Below are 19,483 nucleotides of genomic sequence, written 5' to 3'. Positions count from 1 at the left end.
AAGTCACACTACAGACATTCAAACTGCCAACAACCGATCATCAGGAAGTTGTCAGCTTTATACTGACATTCATACCGATTTGGGTCCAGTCATTAATAGCAGCCACTAGCCCTACCCACTGCTACCAGACTAAAAATATTTGTTCATATTACCATACTTCTTTACAGCTTCTATAAAAGCAGCAGTACTTCTCAAATAGAGAATGAGAAGTCATCAATTCTGTTTCTACCCTAGCAACTGGCATTTCACAGGGTAAGGAAGCTTGAGGATAAAACACAACAGAAGCACAGCTTTATCTGAATGCTTCCATTGGAGTCTCTGTCTTTAATTCCTTAAAAGCAGCTGTTGACAAACCATTAGTGATAGCTACTTATACACTCATTCACTTGACAAGTAACTGGGGCCTTAATGGAGGTGGTGGAAATCACAGTAAAGACATATCTTCAGAAGTATCTGATCAATCAGGGTAGCATGCTGGAAGCAGATCAAAGATGATTCCTAGCAAAATGTAAAGAAAAATAAATACAAAAGTGACCCAGCTAAATTTTAAACAGCTCATGAGCTAAGACAATACTTACTTGTACTTATTGATGGTTCTACAACCTGGAAAGGGAAAAACAAAGTTTTCAGTAATTTTTACTAGTCTCTAGGAAACAAATATAGTTAATTTATTCAGTTATGTACTACATACATTAATCGCACAAGAATCTGTATTTCTTGAAGTCATGGCTGCAGCCTGGTTATTGCCATGCTTAGGACTACAATAGCCACTGTCACTGTCAATGTCTGCTTCACTTGCGCCCTGTTCACTAGAGGACTCTGCAGCAGGGTGAGAAGTTCTTCTGCGCCTGCCTTTTGACTTCCAAAGCATTGTAGAAGTGCTCTCAGAAAGTGACTTATTGGCTATATCCGAAGGGAAATCTGCAAGAAAAAAGTAAATAAGTAAGTTACTTGTGCAGGAATTGTTAAAGGACATGAAAAACCTACACATCTTAAAAGATTCGGGAAAACCAAAGTCTTCGCACATGACAACAATCTCCTGAGAAAATTAAAACCAGCACTATATTTGAACATATTATGTCTAGGATACAGCTATTAATAATAATCAACTCTTTCAGGAAGAACCTGCTTTTGACAGGGGAAAGACAATCCCTGCAGAAGTATCCTATCATTGCAACGTTACAATGTGACATATTGAGTATGTGTCTGCAACTATTAGCATGTTTTCATTATATTTTTGATCCACAAAGTTCTCTTAAAAGCCACATCTAAACCAGAACCACCTTCTTTTAGGAAGGATGGTGACTGACATGTACTACTAGCTATTCTGTACACCCAGAAGACAAAAAAAAAAACATTACCTGTTTGCTGTGATGCATCAACCAACAAAACAATCTTTGATCTGTTCTCAGGACCTGAAGAACTGGTCTCCTTTTGAGTGGCAACATTTTTCACTGGAGGACGTTTACTTTTTATGTGCATCTGTAACTGCTGTTGCTGTTTTAAAAGATTAGCCACACATGTCATATGATTTGACTTCACAGTTGTAAACAAGGCAACTAAAAGTTCTAATGCTCTCTACAGAAGCCACATGTTTAAAGACAAAAAAGATTAAAGGAAGTATTAATAAAAATATCAGACTTATTTGCAATATTTTCTGAGTGAATTGGGTTTTATAATATGGAAATACATTAAAAAAGGTAAAAAAAGTATGGGCATACTTTATTTGCTCTCTAAGGAAGTAACTCTAAACTCAGACCAAGCAAGCAAAGACACAGTGGAAGTTTCCCACATTATACTTGCCTGCTCTATAAATTCACCAAGTACTTTACCAAGAATTTTGTTATTGTCCCATTAATACCTACCATTTCTGCCCACCTTTCCTTCCATTGATACTACTGCCATACCTGTTTTTACTGAAATAAGATGCATGTTTCCTGGGCAAAGATATTTGCTCTACACAGTTTTACTTATCCTATTAAAAAACACTCACTTTTTGTATGACTGGTCCCCTGTTGCTGCTTCTGCTCCGCTGACTGGATAACGGAAAGACCTGTCCCGATGGGTTGGGACGCTCAGTGCATTCTGTAGTAACTGTATTTACAGTATTTGCTGTTTGAAAGGGTGCAGAATAAGGGGTAGGGAAAGGATGATAGAAACCCATGACCTGAGCACATGGTGCTGGCATCAGCTGATAATAAGTATATTCTGTAGAAACAGGAGGTTGTGCAGATATTATAGGATAAGCAAGGTAAGGTCCTGCAGGATTTGGGTTGGGTTGCTGCCATCTGATGTCATTGTTGTATAATGGAAACTGTCTGTAAAAATCAAAAGGAAAGGCAACTGCTCAGTAAGTTTCAATCTTTACCACCTCCTAAAAAAAAAAACAGAAACCAACCAATCTCAATTCATTTGTTTCATGAGCTCTTAGCTTTTAATAACTAAAAAATTTATTAGGACTTCAAAATGGCGATCAACTGATTCACAAGCTCACATTACATTCAAGTGCAAGACAAGTACCTTTGTTGATCTTGCATTTGTACAAGTTTGTTAAATTTCCAATATTAAATAAAACATAGGCATTTATTTTCACAAGTACTTTGGTCCGATTACAATTTCAGTAATATAACTGATGTATGTACCTAAGTTTACACAAGGTAAGCTAGGAGGCACATAGAACAGTGTCATTCATTAGCCAACACAAGGCCAAGTACTTAAGTATGTTGTCAAGTCACCCTTGTTCAGAATTCCTACGAAATTGCAGGCCTTAAGCAGCACACATGAAAACAGGCATTTAGGACTTTACTACTGAAACCAAGTGCAAAGACTTCTTCCTGTGTTTATTTGTGATACAGCATAATAGAAAACCCCCTTGGAAACTATGAACACAGGTCTCTCTCTCTCTCTCTCTCTCTCTCTCTCTCTTTCCAAATCCCCAAGAGACTGGGAAATCTACATCGAAAATGCAAAGGCCAGAATATTAGAGAAAGAGTAAGAAAAGGTCCAGGATAATTTTATAGGTCAGCAGCAGGCAGTTGCTAAGTGTTATTTTTGTTCTTCATATTCCAGTACAGCAGCACCGAAGTGCTGTCCTAAGCAAACACCAAGTACATTTTTCAAAACCAAACAGCAATAATTGTTTATGCCTTCAGAGTTGATTATTTATATTGAAGTTGTACATTTAGTGAATACCACATTTGCATAAGGATAAAGAGCATGTGGGTTAGAATAAAGGAGTTCCTAAACAAAATGTATTATAACTCATTATGCTAAAAAGACAACCCTGGATACAGCTACACAACGCAAGTGTCAGCTGCATAGTGTTTTGCACTGTGACTGAATCCAAGTTAGACACATGGAGCCTTGCTTCAGCATTAGAGGTTCAGATAGAGACCTACTGACTGTCCTAGAAGATGCAAGAGCACAGCAGGTGACATTGTGGGGAATTTTGAATCAGAGAATTTGTACCAGACCTCTGCAGCCAGGGCAAGAAAAGCTGCAAAGAGTATGAATAGAGACAAGTAGAGGCACAGAAGTAAGTAAAAACATCTGGGACAAAGAAACTTCACCCTCGCCCATGAACACTCACAAAATTAAATAAAGTGAACAGAATAAATATGCTCCCTGACTCCTCTCAAGTCTACCAATAATTTAAATTCATCTAAAAACACATCATCTTTCATGAAGAATACAACTATTTATTACCTATTGGGTTGGTTTTCCTGTACAAATGGATAGCAAGTGATCAGGTAGCTAGGAATAGGAGTTGGTTCCATGCCATTAATTCCTCCACTGTCGTTAGGAAGCGCCATTGGGATCATTAGTGTTTCTGGACCCTTCTTCTGAGGAATAAATGGTTCTACTTCAGCTGACAGCTTGACATTCTTAAAGAAAATAGAAACAATATCTTCATTAAATACAACCATAGATTGGTTGGGAAAATTCAAATTCATAATGTTGTACAGTATATACCACAAATAGCAGGCAAATGTATGACAAGACTACAGGATTCAGTAAACTGGAAGCGTCGTAAAACAGTTGGCAAGCACTTATTACATCCTTCCCATCACAGGGTGTAAGACAGATCACCAACATTTGGCATTTGTATTAACCTTTACATTTCAAAGTACAAAAACTAATTAATTTAAAAGGGACTGAAGTTCAGATCTTGCAGAGGATATACTAATCTGAGCATAGAAAGAAATCAAATTAGCACTGTAGGTGGAACACAGTTCTGGAGACTTTCAAAAGTGAAACATATGGAAGATATAGTAATGTCTGGCCTGCTCTACAAATCTGACCATGTTCCTAGGCAATTATAAAGAAGATTCTTCAGCAGTAAACCATAGGTTTACTACTAAAATAGATGGCATATCACAGAACCACCCCCCACACATATTCCATCTGCACAATTTTAACATATGTTAAAGTGTTAAGAATATGATTATATTTTGCCATGAAGGCCTTAAAGACTGCTTAGAAATTAAGTTTTAGAAAGCAATTTAAAGACTGCTTTCAAATAAAAGTATCTCCCTCAATCCTGAAGGTCTCCTCAAAAGCTTATATGGTGTTTTTACCCACACTTTTTGTCTTGTACAGAATAGCTGGATCTTAAACAATGAAAAATTCTCTATTCAGTATGACAACTGCAGATCCAAAGTACCCTAAATTCTGTACTCCATTTTAAGTTACATTCCGCCAAAAAGCATATTTTTTGTACAAAGATTTCAGCTCATTTATACCTGTCTCACGTTAGTACCTCAACAAATACCAATTCTCTCCAAAGGAGGCAAGGATTCCAAAAACTTTTCCTTCCATCCTTCCATTTGTCTAAAAGCATTACAAAGGCAGTGCATAACCTATACAAGTACATGCTCCTATTCTACAAAAGAAGAGCCTGTTTGAAGTGCTGAGGACAGCCTTATATCCTTACCATTACCTGTAAAACATACACATGAACAGAAACAGTTAAGCAATGGGAGCCTTGAAAATATCATGGCTCGTAGTCCTGTGCCTACCACACACTTCTCAGTCCATGTCCTTGCTCAGCACATCCAGAGGCAGCCTTCCTGTCCAATATCTGAATCTATAAACCTACTAGAAGTCCCCAACATTCATTTTTTTTAGTAAGATCCTGCATTTCTTTAGCAGCTTGGAGGTGAAGGGATGAGTCCACAAAATGTTTTGAAAATACAGTTGTTCCAGTGAGCAAGGAAAGCTACTTTTACTGGATGAGTAAGTACTTTAATATATCAGCGTGAACTAGAAAAAGTGAGGTCAAGACCCACTCATGCAGAGTACTAGATCCCTGTTTAGTTAGTCTGACGCGCTTACGTACAAGAAAATTTAATTACTAAGCAAAAGGTAGAATCATCATTAAGTAAATTACTAAGACCATGAGTTACACTGTAATTCACCAAACAAGTTGGTGTTTAAGTACTTTACTGCCACATACTCTTCAGATGGGAAGGGAAAAGAAACACGCCATAGTTGAGACTGTAAAAGCTCCCTTTCATTTACTATATTCACTATTAAAACATCAGAACTACCAGAAGTATTTTCAATACAGATTACCTATGATTACAGTATTAGAATTCCCTGCCAATTTTGAAAATGAAACCAAACATTTTGCTCAATCCATTTTCAGCTCCAAATACAACATTCAAGCTAGGTAATTGCAAAGATGGTCATTCTGTAGCAGCTATTTGGATGACTAGTACAAGTGGAATCAAACTTCTACTATAAAAAGTGTTATTACATATAAAGCATCTGCCTCTTTTTATTTTTACCCTTCCATTATCAAATTTGCCAATTCATCCTTTCATGACATTTTATGCAGTTAGTTACAGTATTAGCTCAAATTTTACCAGCCACCTCCCGTAAACATCAGTTCACAAAAAAATTTTACTTAAACATCATTCACTTTTTCCAAATACTGAGCACCTAACTAAAAATAATTTCATAAACACAGTCAGAAGCTTTCTAAGCGAAACATTATGTAGGATAGCAGAGAGTTGTCTGCAGGATGTCTGCAAGTATTAACTTGAGATCACCCTTAACAACTTTGATGGCAAGATGTTCTGCAAGCCACAGTGACCAAAGGCAAAGCTTGGTGTAACTGGACTGAAAATAAAAAAGTTATACAAAAAGAGGGGATGGGAAGCAAAAATAGTGAAGTAGAGAGTCCATTGTTATTTTTAACCATTTCCTGAGAGGCTTCTCTGACTTTGGGCTTGTCAAGGTGTGCTAAGAAAGCAGAAATATCCCTTCCAACAAAATGAGTCTCTGCTTTGATAAGCTTATTTTGTAAGAACATCAGTCATTTACAGATAAAATTGTAGCATAAGAGACTTGAAGTTTAAGCAGCAATCAAGAGAGGAAAACAAAACATCTAAATAAATAAATGAAAGGATAAAAGTAGAACTAGAGTGGCAGAGGGGGAAAGGGCATGTCTTAGTAAGTGACAAGATATGCTATTCTTGTCACAAAGTGGCTATTAATGACTGTTGTGAAAATAGTTATGGCTACAAGCACCAGTACAAAAATATCACTACCTGCTATGCAACAATGTCTACTTTACAGTGGAACAATCACCTTAGTATTAAATAAATAATTTTCAGCTCCTGAAGTTACATACAGAGTACAAGCTATGGTGCAGGTACAATGGCAGCACCTAACTTGGACAACACAAGACAAACACTGCTCTGCAGGGAGCTTCCTCTGACCTCAGGCACATCCCTCCACAGCTGGTGACTCACCAACCCCTATGCAAAACTCCAAGGCATTCTCCTCCACACGCAGCACCATGAGGATAAACACTTTCCATTAAATAACTAACTAAAAAAAAACCCTCTAGTGCTTACGTACACTTACACATAACAGAAATACCAACACTGAAATCCCTACTGGAAACTAAAAGGTTTTTTTTTTTTACGCTATTTCAAGATCACGAAGCAAAAATATTTAAGAATAGATTCAGTTGTGGGCTGGCCTACAGAGCTGGACAGCATAAACTTTAAAGGAATACACCAAGGCTGTCTCATCCATAAGGAATTCAACAGTAAAAACTGGATAAGTGCTTTATAAATATGGTGTTTTTCATGAAGTTCTGAAAGCTTTCAAACAACTACCCCTAATCTACTGGTCAGTATCTCCCAGCAACATGTCAAGTGAACTTTATCCAAGATACTAATTATAAACCACCCTAGTGCTGGTTTGGAAAATAATTTTATTTGTGATTGAGGTTGGGAAAAGATCCCTTATTTTAAAGGTCCTTCCTGTCTGTCTGTTCTTTCCCTATATTATTTTGGAAAAATGATGTGGAAATACAAACATCATTCCTTAATGGCAAGTCACTTAAAGAATGAACTCATTACAGTGTTTTTTGTGATATAGTATTATACCATCATTCATTATTAGTGTTACGTGAGAACAGTCTTCCACATGAAGTATTAAAAGGAGACATAACTGATCAAAGCAGAAGCCAAATGACTCCCATCAGCAAGGCTGCCTTAGCTAAGTACTTCTTGTCAATTTGCAAAGATAATCCCTACCTCACTTTTCCATTTAAGTATTTTGGATGGGATTCGACTTACTTCAATCCTTCCAGCAAAAGTAGAATTATATTTTGGTTTTGTTTGTTTTTATTTAAACAATAATTAAATAAAAAACAAACCCCCCAAAGAAACCCAAACCCCAACTCCTTTAAGTAACTTTACAAGTTTAAGAAAATTTCACTTGATTTCTTCTGCTTGATTTTGCTAAGCTCAAACAACTTTGAGATGCCCAAAGTAGAACAACTTTAATATTTCCTTGCCTGTTGCTTGGCCTCTTCTACAGCTAATGATTACCTATTGCTACGACAGAGCAATTGGCTGATGTGTTTAATTACCATTTTCTGTACAGCTCATAACATATGTAGCTTACCTGTAGTGCTGAAGTAAATATACAGCATATCCTGTAATCATAAACACATATGGGTGTATTTGAAAGTTAATTTCTTTTTTCGCCTACAGAACTTATATAGGTCTGTTATTTAAAAGAATCAAAACTGCATTTCAAAAATCTTTTACATGCCTTGTATCTTAAACACAATTTGCTTGTGCAATTTAACCTGTACCTACAGGTTGGGTCAGTCTGAGGTTTGGTTTTTGTTTTTGTTTTTTTTTTTAATGCTTGTAAGAAACTTGTTTCAGCAAAAAGACTAATTTAAGGTAAAGCTCTGGTTTTCAATTTTGCAATTTGCTCTGTAGGGTATAAGTGTGTGTGTGTGTGTATGTGTATATATATATAAAATACATATGCTAACTCACCAGAACAGCAACTAAAACCTTAAAAACCTTAATACAAGTGTTTCAAAATAATTCTGTAAGCATAATATAAGCAGTACTCAGCACTACTGATACATTTCATGAAACAACAAATCCCCATTTCCACTTCACCGTAAAAAATACAGACAGCTCAAGTGTATTACCAGCTAAACAAATTAACTTCAACATATTGCTTCCTTATAGTACCTTACCAGTCCCTCTAAAATACTTAGAAGTTCCTTTTTACATAGGCTGCATCTTCAGATGAGGACAGTGAACTTTAACTTGAAAGCAAAAAGGGGAAGCAGATGTACCAAGTCAGGAACCAAACCAAAACATAAACAGAATTAACTCTCCAGTGTGATTACCCAGACATTTCAGTACTTTTCACAGAGGGTTAGTGGTTTCATCTGACACCTGAAGGAAACAAAATAGCAACGCCAAGTAATTTGCCCAAAGTCATCTAAGCAGATTTTTTTTAGGACTACCCTGTACTCAGCTGGGAGGGAAGACTGGTGAAGAGACAGCAAAGTAACTTCTCTTTTTATAAATAGCATTTTAGGTCTCCTAGCTCCTAGTAGGTTGCCAGAATAACAGACATAATATTTCCTTAATAGTGTAAGAAGACAAAGTGAAACAGAAAACAAAATAAATAAAAAATAATTTAGTAAGTAAAGGTGCTGCTAATTTCTTATTGTGCTGGGCAAGCAAAAGGTATCTCCAACAAAGACCTTTTATTTCTTGTAACAGGTTGTTTCTTTGGCCAAACACAGAAATAATGATAAAACAGTTGTTGTATTTGGTTTTTTTAAATACCATGTTGACAGGCTTAAGACTCAATGGAAAATGCAACCAATGACAACTGAAGTGAACTTTTAAAGAGACAAGATCCTTTTTTTAAATAGTATTTTGTTTCAGAAGCAAATACTAAGTGCATAAACAAAGTGATTGCAAATATGTATGAACACAATTCCTCAAAGACTTCATCCACACAGTACAAATGGAGTGACAAGTGCAAATGAAGAAAACCAGCAGGACTGACCATGCCACTAGGTCATAACCACAAGCAAGCAAAAAGAATTAGACAAGAAAAATCTGTTAAGCACTGAAGGATTTGAGGGAAGGTTTCCACACTTTTCCTAATCCTTTCACACAACACTTATGCTACTAACTTATGCTCTAATTACACTCACAGTACTAAGATTTATTCTAGCCTGCATCCACTAAAAAATTAGTGCTTTGCCACAGACAACAACAAAAACAGGGTCACACCCTAAACAGTTAATACAGAGTATAGTTTTGATCAGGCAGTCTAAAGGCAAACACGCAAATGTTGCAAGACCGAACTTTATTTTGGAATGTAACCTTTTCATGTTTATCCAACCTTTCACATCACAAAGCTAAACAAAGCTTTATTAGAATTCATCTTCCATAACCAAACTCAACTCTAAATATAAACTTAAGTCATGCTGAAACATCAGATTTTCAATCACTTGCCTATCAATGGAAGCACACCCCTTCAAAAGAAGCCAACACTTTTACAGAAGTCTCTTTTGTAGATATGCCTAGTTTCGATTTACAAAATGTTTTGCAGTAGCTCATTACATATTTCAGTCCAACAATTACAACTCTTTCAAGACAGCATATATACTGAAGTGATCCTTTGTTTCCTATATAAAAGCTACTGTAGTCATCAACAGCTGCAAAGACAGAAGATGACACAAGCAGGAACAGACTGGTAAACTTTGTCCTACAGTTATAGCACTGTATGTTTAATCTTAGAAAAGTTTTTGTTCATTGTAGCTTAATGTCATTCAGCATTTTCCATTAAATAGTATCTCTGTCAGCATGCTCTCAGAAAAGAACACTTGGATATCAATCTTGCCATTTAAAGGGTGAGAAAATAGACACAGATGCCACATTTCAGAGGGCTATAATAAAATCAGCTGCTTTGCTGTCTCAAAGTCTGGAAACAAGAAGTCTCATCACAAACATAAGATAAAAACATAGCTCCAAACTTTCCTGGTTTTACAAAAACAATCCTACTTCCGAATTTTTAATGTAGTATTTTAAAAGCCATTTTAGTAGTAAGACAGGTCACATTTCCTCTATTTTAAGAGAAATCTCATAAATATAGAAGTCACTGTTTCTATAATTAGTTGCTTCTCAGTGGCAATACTTCAGGAATGGTAAATATGCAGTCCAACTGGAAACACCAGCGGCAGGCCATTTAACAAAGCACAAAATTTAATCCTCCCTATTTAGATTTAACACAGTAATTTCAGTGCAACACTTAAAGTAAATACTCTATGAAGTTAGTCTTTCCCTTTCCCCTCAGCTCATAAGGGAACCATGCATAATTATCTTCCCTTTCACAGAAGAAAGTACTGCTCCAAATGTAACAAAGGTAAGTATAAACATTTTTATGTATATGTAGAAATTGGCAAGTGACACAATATGTGAAGTTGCCATGTTTAAACACAAAACAAGAATATTCTAGGGGAAAAAAAGGGGGCTGGTGGTGGCAAAATTTAATGTTTACAGTTACAAAGCTCATCCAAAGATTTAAAAAGGCTACCAAGAGGATCTTCTTGAGTTTACAGCATTCAACAGTACATACAAACTTCAAAACTCACACTACCTATGTGAGGTACTAATATTTGAATGCTTTGTAACTTATGTACTAAAAGTATTAATAGAAACCATTCATGTAAATCAGCTTCCTCATCTCCACAAACTAGTCAAGGACAAATAAATTTGATCAAAAAGATGTTCATATATCATATCAATAACATTCAAATTTACTGGAGAAGATGTTCTCTAATAAGATAATGTGAAACTCACAAACTCTAAGTTCTGCATTTTCAAGGTTCAAGAGAAAAAAAAACCCACACAAAATGTACAGCATGGGAAAATCAGCCTTTTCCAGTTTGCCTCAGTTGAAAATTCTGCTGTGGGTAAAAAACTCTGAAGGAAATTGCAGGGGATATATAGCACAAAATATAGAACTAGTGCTATTTCTATGGTAAGCATATTACCAAGCCAGCTGTTGAATGGTCAAGAATAGTAGAGTCAAGCAGAACAGGCTGTCTTTAAGCAACACCAATACAAAACACAGGTTACTGATTTTGCAACTTTACCTGATTTCTCAACTGCACTAATAGAACTAAACGTCTTAATCATAGGGCAAGACACGTGTTAACACTTAGAAAAACCAGAGCACAGCAGTGTCTTTGAGAGGGGAAGGTGTAAGTTGTTTCTCCTTAGCTTTCTATCACAATCAGCTTCAACGGAAAGAGTGCCAGAGGTCATGCGGCAAGTTCTATCTCTTGCACAAATGTAACTTACATTTAACTGCTGAAACCCATACACTTTTTAATGGGAACAGTTACAGTTCTGATGTAGACAAAAGTAAACTTCCACACCCACCACCAAAATCACAACACATCCTGTCATAAAATATTTGTTTTTAAACAATATGACTATGTTTTCATCTGTGTCAGCTGTCAAAATATCAGAGCATATAACAACAGGCAAAGTCATACCAGGATTTAGGTAAGAGACACCTGAATGGCTATTTAGAACTTTGTCATTCAGTTTGTCCAAACGTTCTTGGTGCATGGCATCTCACAGGGATTTACTGAGCCAACACCACAAAACACTGTTCAAATACATTCCCCCAAAAGCATTTGCTGTCTCCCTTTACTCTAGAAATACTATAATGTAGTACAATACTCCTTCACATTGTAATTCCACAGCATGCACAGTTACCATATTGCAGCTGAAAGAATATTCAGGGGGAAAGAAGAGTGTAATCACTGTTAACACACATCTGCCTGCTTTAGTATTCATATATCAGATGCCATGCAATAGAGGTGCAGAAAGGAGCCTATATCAAAGAAAAGATGGAACAGCACCCAAAACTGATGTAACCTTATCAAATACATGAGAAAATGAGACTACATTCAATTGTTACAGCATTAAAGGTTCAAACCTAAAGCATTTAGGGATCTCCTAATCATGATGCTACTGTATAATGACGAGACAAAAGATGTAAGATAGTTGAATCATTTTAGAAACTCATCAGGTGTCAATTACTTGTCTGCCTAGAAGCCTTACTAGTGAATAAGGAACCGACAGGACTAGATATGCTGCAAACAGAATAAATAAGACGGTTCTTCCTCCAAAGATCTTAAACACACCGCCAAGTCAAAATACTGGACTTAGTTAAGCTAATCAGATAATCAATATTTTACACTATGAATAACACAATGATTCCCAGTTTTCATGAGCTATTTCCAACAAATAAAAAGAGAATGGCTTGACAGGGGCATGTGCGTGAACCTCCAGTAAAGAACTCAAGCAACAAGGAATAAATATTTCACAAGTGTACTGCAGTACTAATTACAGATGAATCGGTGGGAGGAAAGGAAGCACACATAAAACCTTAAACCCAAAATTTTAAAGCAAAAAGGTTAGACTAATGTTAATCTTACAGAATAAGATTAGTTCTATATGAAGGTAAATAAGAAAGCATGAAAAGAAGTGAACTTAAAGTAATTTTCACACCAGAAGGTTTAGTAAGAAAGACACAGTGGGAGCCATATTGTAATAAGATACACTGCTCACCAACTTCCTTAGATATACGTACAAATTGAAAAGCAATATATCTTCACAGAGTGCATTCTTACTCAGTATGTACTTTGCTACAAGAGCTTGTGTTATTTTACTTATTAACCCAACTTTATAAGAATCCCTGGAGATGCCAAGGCTGAAAATTACAAGAAAAGCGCAGTAATTCATGAATTTTCAACACATTCTGTGGAAACAAAAGCTCAGAAATAAGATCAGGTTGTTATGGATGGTAGTATTCATTCTAGATACACCTTTCAGAGCTGCCTCCTGATGATGAAACATTTTATTGCATATATGTAACAAATCCTACAAACTCTTTTAAGTCCCAGCTTAAGCATCTTCCTAACTATAGTATGACAAGTCTTAAAAATAACTCAGATTACCTCGACAAAGATAAGTTAAACATCGAGGGGGAAAAAAATAGCAACTTGTAGGATTAATGAGTTATACCCAACTCCCTCCTTCTCAACTAACCAGCTGCGACCAACAGCTATGTCCCAACACTGAGAATTTCAACCTGAACCTGGTATTGCAGTATCTCAACAGGAGTGACACATCTCATGTTGCAAAGTTCTCAAAAAGCCCGCAAAAGTCTCTTGTAGTGACCACGCAAGTTTAAATCAAATTTCACTAAATGCAATTACTGCTTAGGCTTGAAACAAAGCCTGCAGAAACAAGAAAGGTACAGGCCAAGTCAGACCTACGCACCCCTTCGCGAGCACCGACGGGAACCGCACGCTGCACAACCCACCCCGGCAAGCCCCTGCCCGGTCGGACACCTTTCGCGGGCGGGCAGCCCCCAGGCCGGCCGCTCCACAGACCCAGCAATACACGCTAAGCTCCGGTGCGCAGCCTGAAAGACGCCCCGTCTGAAGCCGCAGAAGGGCCCTTCTTCGGCAGGGAGGTATGTCAGCCCCCACCCCGGCACGGCAACCCCTTCGCACCCCTCGCACCAATCACCGGCCCCAGCAGGCCGCGGGCCGCGCCCTGTCCCTCCGCTCAGCCGGTGCCCGACGGGCCGGGCCTGACAGCTGCGGGTCTGACAGAGCCGGGCCGCCGCCCCAGCGCTCCCCTCCGTCCCCCACCCGGCCGCTCGCCCCCCGCCCTCACCGCGGCGCCGGAGGCGTAGCTTGCCCCCTCCCGCCACAGCTGTTTACGGTCTCCTCAGCGCCGAACCCGCCCCTCACACCTTGTCCGCTTTGTCCATGGCTCCAGCTGGGCTGGGCGGTGGCTCTAATAAGGACGGCGGAGAGCCCGAGACGCCCCCGCCATGGCGCCCGCTTCCCCCGCCGCGTTCCCGCACACACCCAGCGCGGCGCTGGCCCCACTCGCAGCTATCACGGAAACCGAGCCCGGCGACGCCACAGCTGGAGGCGGGGCGGGGGGCGGTGGGGCGGGAGCCGCAAGGACGGAGGCCGGGCGGGCCCAAGCGGCGCGGAACGCCTTCACCCCAGCGCTGACAGGGGGTTGTGGTGGGTGCCCCCTCCCCGGCGCGTTCCGCCCCCCGAGAACAAGCGCGGTGGTGGCTTAAACGTTAGGCAGAGCTGCGGAGGTAAAGGGGGGCCCGGAGCTGTTCCCTCCGCCCGAGGAGTACGCGGCGCCGCAGTCTGCGGCAGGTGCTTCGCAGGGCCCTGCGCTCGGGGGCGGTGTCAGGGGAGCCTCGGGCCGGCGGCGTCCTGGAAATTATCTGGAACATGGAAGAAAAGTGAAAAATTCCGTGGTTCACTTAGAGGCAGAGACCTGAAACTGAGTCAGGAGCGCCTCGGGGCCAGGCGGGGCTGTGAGCTGGGCCCGGTGCGGGCCATCGCCAGCACGAGAGAGACGGTGTAAGACACGGGCTCCAGCGCAGCTCGTGTCTCTTTCATCGCTGTTTTGGTTCTAACTTGTATTTAGTTACTGTAATGCCAGCACAGTCCATGAAACTATGTTCACCACTGAGACTGGGGAGTACAGCCAGTGCTAACAACAGTCCTCCCATACACACATCCAGTGTGTTACTTTCCTACCTTTCATGAAGCTAGTATGCCCATTGCCTTGGGCTTAGTGGACACCATGCTATATACACATCACTAAATAGTGGCAAAGAGACGAAAAAGTAGAGCTAGACTACCCTTGTAAAAGACATATGCAAAGGACATTCTGGAGCAGACTCTTGAGCACTTCCAGGTGAAGTGCTTTTATAAAATATGTAAATGCAAGAAGCAAGCTTCTGCTTGCTGGAGGTTCTTGTGAAGAATACATGGAAAGGGAAAGAGCAGACCTGTACCTGAATTTGATGGCAATAAAACCACCTAAAACATCTCTACAGAGCAATTTTGCTAGAGCTTTCTAGATTTAACCTGTATTTTATAATTATTTAATCTTTCCCTATTTATGTTCATTATGCTGTGTAACAGTTTGTATTTTCTAAAAAAAATATATTTCTTGGATTAATCATCATAATCCCTTAGTATTTTCTTAAGCATTGATCTTCACCATTGTAACTTTGTATGTAACATATGGTATTATGAAGATGGCTATTACATTGCACAGCAAGTTCTCATCTTGTGAGGTGAGACTATCAGTGCCTCCTCTGCTATACTGTCCACAGTAGGAGGATTGCCATCCAAGTGTAACTTTTGCCTGGATGCCTACAACATTACTTACATTCTGTGCCTTAAGCTTTCATGGGCTTGCAGCCAACAAAATCATAGGTTCCCTGGATCACAGGGGGAAAGAGAAGTTGTAATCCCAAATGACTGGATTTCTAGTAACTTCAGTGAATACAATGTTCTACTACAGGTGGAGAGAACAGACTGGCTGCTGCTTCACCCTAATTGATAGGGAAACCTCGTCTTCAGGGAGAAGCTGCAGCAGTTATACACTTGATATGCACTTCTATATCCCAGCACTTAACAAGATTAAATAGTAAGCAGAACTAAAACAAGTGTTCATAACCCTAGGATGACATTTCAAGGTAGCAATGCAGATTAATTTGAGGTTATGATGTTATGTTCCCAGGGGCTTTTACACAATGACATTTTTTATTTCAATGCAAGTCACAAAATAAAACTGAGGATTAAGCTGGTTCTATCAAGAGCTTTCAGCTGATGCAATGGAACAGCATTTCATCAGTAACTGATGAACTTCAATAGGAGATGTAAATCTACAGATGTATCATAATGAAACATAAAATAAGCCACCTAATCTTTGTAAATCAAACAACAAATCTCTGAGTGAAATGTATTTTATTCCCAATAGTTGAATGTGTATTGCTTTTCTGTGCAAAATTACGTTGACTCCTTTAAAACTAGTAAATTATCCTCTCCCAAGTAATGTGGGAGAACTTGCCTGACTGAACAAAAAACAGTGAAAAAAATCCCACTGAAACAACCAGAACAATGTATTCTTGTATTAGCACACCAGCATTTTAGTGTGGAATGCAGCTTAATTTGTCCAAATTGGTGCTGACCACAGAATATATATTATGACATTTGCTTAAGATAGTTGCTGTATTTTTAAAAAATAATGCCTCATTATGGCAAGGCTTTTCATTATGAAATCCTTCTTTTGTTCCCAAGATACATACCAACAGAAAGGTCACACTTGGAAGGGCTGTTATGCATACTTAACCAACAATAACAAGAGCTTCTAAGATCTAAATCGGGCAGTGATTAAAGACATCAGACCTACATAAATCTACAATACATGTAATACAGAAAGTCATGCTGGGTGACCTGAGTGGCCACTTGGGTGAAAAGAACTCAAGTCTCCCATAAAATTTAACTCTGTGTTATCAGTGTAAAGCATACCAAAGCACTTGGAACCAGTTATGTTAGATCCTCTGTCCACAGCTATCACAACTATGTCAGGGTATCTGGTTACATCGCTCTTGATCCAGTGTTGTGTAAGAGAACTCAACAATGTTACAGTCCTTAAGGAAGCCGTTAAAAAAGTTTTAAAACCCTGTTCAATTTAAACACACTGGTAATTGCCGTAGCTGGTTGTGAATATTCAGTCCTAAGGGTCTAGTTCTCAAATCTGGCAGTTTGTAACAATTACTGCTACTTTTTTATTGCAACATGGAGTAAGTAAGTGAATAGTCTGGAAGCAAAAATTATGCTCCAATCTAGCGGGTGCTGACTGCAATTCTGCTAATGAGTTGTTTCTAGTTACATCTGCTGGATAGTGGAGATACCCTTCCGGAATACAATGGAGGGCACTGACCAAATGAAAAATTAAATCTAGGTCAACACAAAAATCAAAAAATGGAGTCTAAACCAATATTTCTCAGCAGTATGAAAAGGCACTTGGTAATGACTGTATTCAAATTACAATCACAGGATTACAGGGAAATCTAACAGCATATGCATGGTTACTCACGCTCTCTATTTAAACTGGCTCTATTTACGTCTACTAGGTATAAAGTCCTGCAAAACATGCAAGGATGTAATTAAGCATGTCTCACTGAAATCAAGGCAGCTTCTTATACTGAAAGCTGAACATACATATAAGCTTAATCGCACTGGCATGGAAGTATGAAATAAGGGTTGCTCAGTAACACCCCCCTCCACCCCGAGGTCTAAGTAGGCTGAGACTGAGCTCCACAAATATCACTGCAACAGCACTGGCAGGTTTGGAGGTGCCACAGGGAGCAAGTGGAATAGGCAGCAAGAATGAAGCTGACTCCAAAGTGACAGTTTTAGTGGACTGGGACTAAAATCTTCAGCCTAATTATAGAAAAAGACCAGTACAGAAAGCAAAGTATATCTTAGCAAATAACATCTGTATCTGTGATGAAACATGTAGCATCCTGCAGAGGCAGCTAAGGGCAGATGCCACAGAGAACATAACCAAAGTGGGAAGGTAAGCTGGGAATCAGCACATGAAGCTAAGAATCATGACTCTGATAGCAACATGAGATTACTACCTGCCAGAGTGAGCCCAGCACTCCCACTGAGAGTAGCTGCAAAGAGGCAGCGGAGCCAACCAGGACAGATCCTGCCTTGCAGCTCCTTGTAATACTGCCAGAAAGAGATTAACCTTTACTCTTGCTGTAATGCTTACAATCCTTGCATCTGAAATTTAGTGCTAAATATGCAGTTATAACACAGATGCAGTTTGCAATCTACCTTTCCACAGCTTTAAAAGCACTTATGGCAGCAATAAACATTTCTGTCAATATCTTAATTAATACTTTATGACTAGCTATAATGTAGTCTTGTACCTAGTTCTCTAATCTGTTTTTAAAACATATTTTAGCACTTTGAAAATAATAAAGTAACAGCTAAACTTTTAAAGTCTATATTAACATATCTACATGGAAATTTAGTTCAAATAACTGCTGTATTTTCAAGAAGGCAAAGGGGTACTGTCCAGAATGATGTCATTTTACTCTTAATCCATATTTATGCAGTTCCTGCTCAAGTTAATTAATTCACCACCTCTCAAAAAAGTGAAAACACAATCTTCAAATACAGACATATTTTACAGCTGACAATTTCTCAGTAATTACAAAAATCACAGTGTTTATTTACAGACTACAATTCAAATACCTTCATTATATTATTCTGCCAGGTGCATTTCAGCTGTGTTGCCTTTATTATGTTTTCTTTTTGCTTAATATATTTTTAAGCCTACTTAAAATGAAAATTAAATCCTCACTACGCCACAGCTGCAGATCCAATCCATCAGATGACTTTGAGATGAGTAAAAAATACATTCTTCCAAAGTATGTTTGATAAAATACTACTACTAGAACAAATCTAAAATGCATGCAGACACAGCACACACATCCTCCCAGATTTCATTTGCAATGATGTTCAGTTTTAATGCATAAGCTGCCAGAAACTTAAAAGAGGGGTTTACATATACACAGCTGAATTACTATTGTAATCTTACATAAGATTACAACAGCCATTAAAATGCTCATTTGCAAACACTGTTACTGGTACTAGCTAACATACCAGTTTGTCTTGTACCAATAGCAACAAAAGGTGTACAAAACCATCAAAAAATTCATGAAAAGCGTGGTTCTGACAACTAATGACAGTTGCAGAAATTTAATGACTGGAACCAAGACTGGAGAATGCAGTGAGGCTGCTCAGCACTCCTGCAGTGCAATAATGTTATTTGAAAAACAAATTCAGTCACCCTCTTCCTTCAACTGCTTATTCACTTTTCCTGAGGAGGCAGAAATGACACCAGAGCCACATCTACCATGGACTAAGTGGGCTAAAGCAACTATTAGCAGTTTCTGCTGCAGTTGTATGACAACACAGCTCCTCTGTATTTCCCTGCAGAGAATTCTCATCTTACAGGTTAAGAACCATGAGAACACAGAAAAGGGACAGAATCCCTTAGGGATTATATATATCTTCATTATATGCCTAGAGCACAGATGCTAAGGCACTATACGCATGAGTAAGAACTGAAGTATGCCAAAACACACAAGAACTTATTAGAGGTAGACTGACACTTTTTCAGTCTAAAAACACAGTGTTAACCCTCACTATTGAAATCAATACCTTCATTAGTTGGACTAGTCCTACTACAATTAG

The 19,483-nt window shown here is 38.7% G+C and overlaps 1 protein-coding gene across 1 annotated transcript in view; it reads right to left on the bottom strand.

Annotated features, from left to right (window-relative positions):
• SECISBP2L (SECIS binding protein 2 like) overlaps positions 1 to 14,295 on the bottom strand; it is a 30,117-nt gene extending 15,822 nt beyond the window's left edge. Inside the window, exons 1-6 of the mRNA XM_034066124.1 lie at positions 14,134 to 14,295; positions 3,706 to 3,884; positions 1,994 to 2,318; positions 1,362 to 1,497; positions 692 to 921; positions 579 to 603 (exon numbers count right to left, since the gene is read on the bottom strand). Coding sequence (XP_033922015.1) covers positions 579 to 603; positions 692 to 921; positions 1,362 to 1,497; positions 1,994 to 2,318; positions 3,706 to 3,884; positions 14,134 to 14,151 — 913 coding nt within the window. The 5' untranslated portion in view covers positions 14,152 to 14,295. The remainder of the gene's footprint in view (positions 1 to 578; positions 604 to 691; positions 922 to 1,361; positions 1,498 to 1,993; positions 2,319 to 3,705; positions 3,885 to 14,133) is intronic.
• Positions 14,296 to 19,483: the final 5,188 nt, after the last annotated feature.

Source organism: Melopsittacus undulatus, chromosome 9 (genome assembly GCF_012275295.1).
Source record: "Melopsittacus undulatus isolate bMelUnd1 chromosome 9, bMelUnd1.mat.Z, whole genome shotgun sequence".
NCBI lineage: Eukaryota > Metazoa > Chordata > Aves > Psittaciformes > Psittaculidae > Melopsittacus > Melopsittacus undulatus.
Note: the sequence above shows the minus strand (reverse complement) of the source record. Positions and strands in the feature narration are given on the sequence as shown.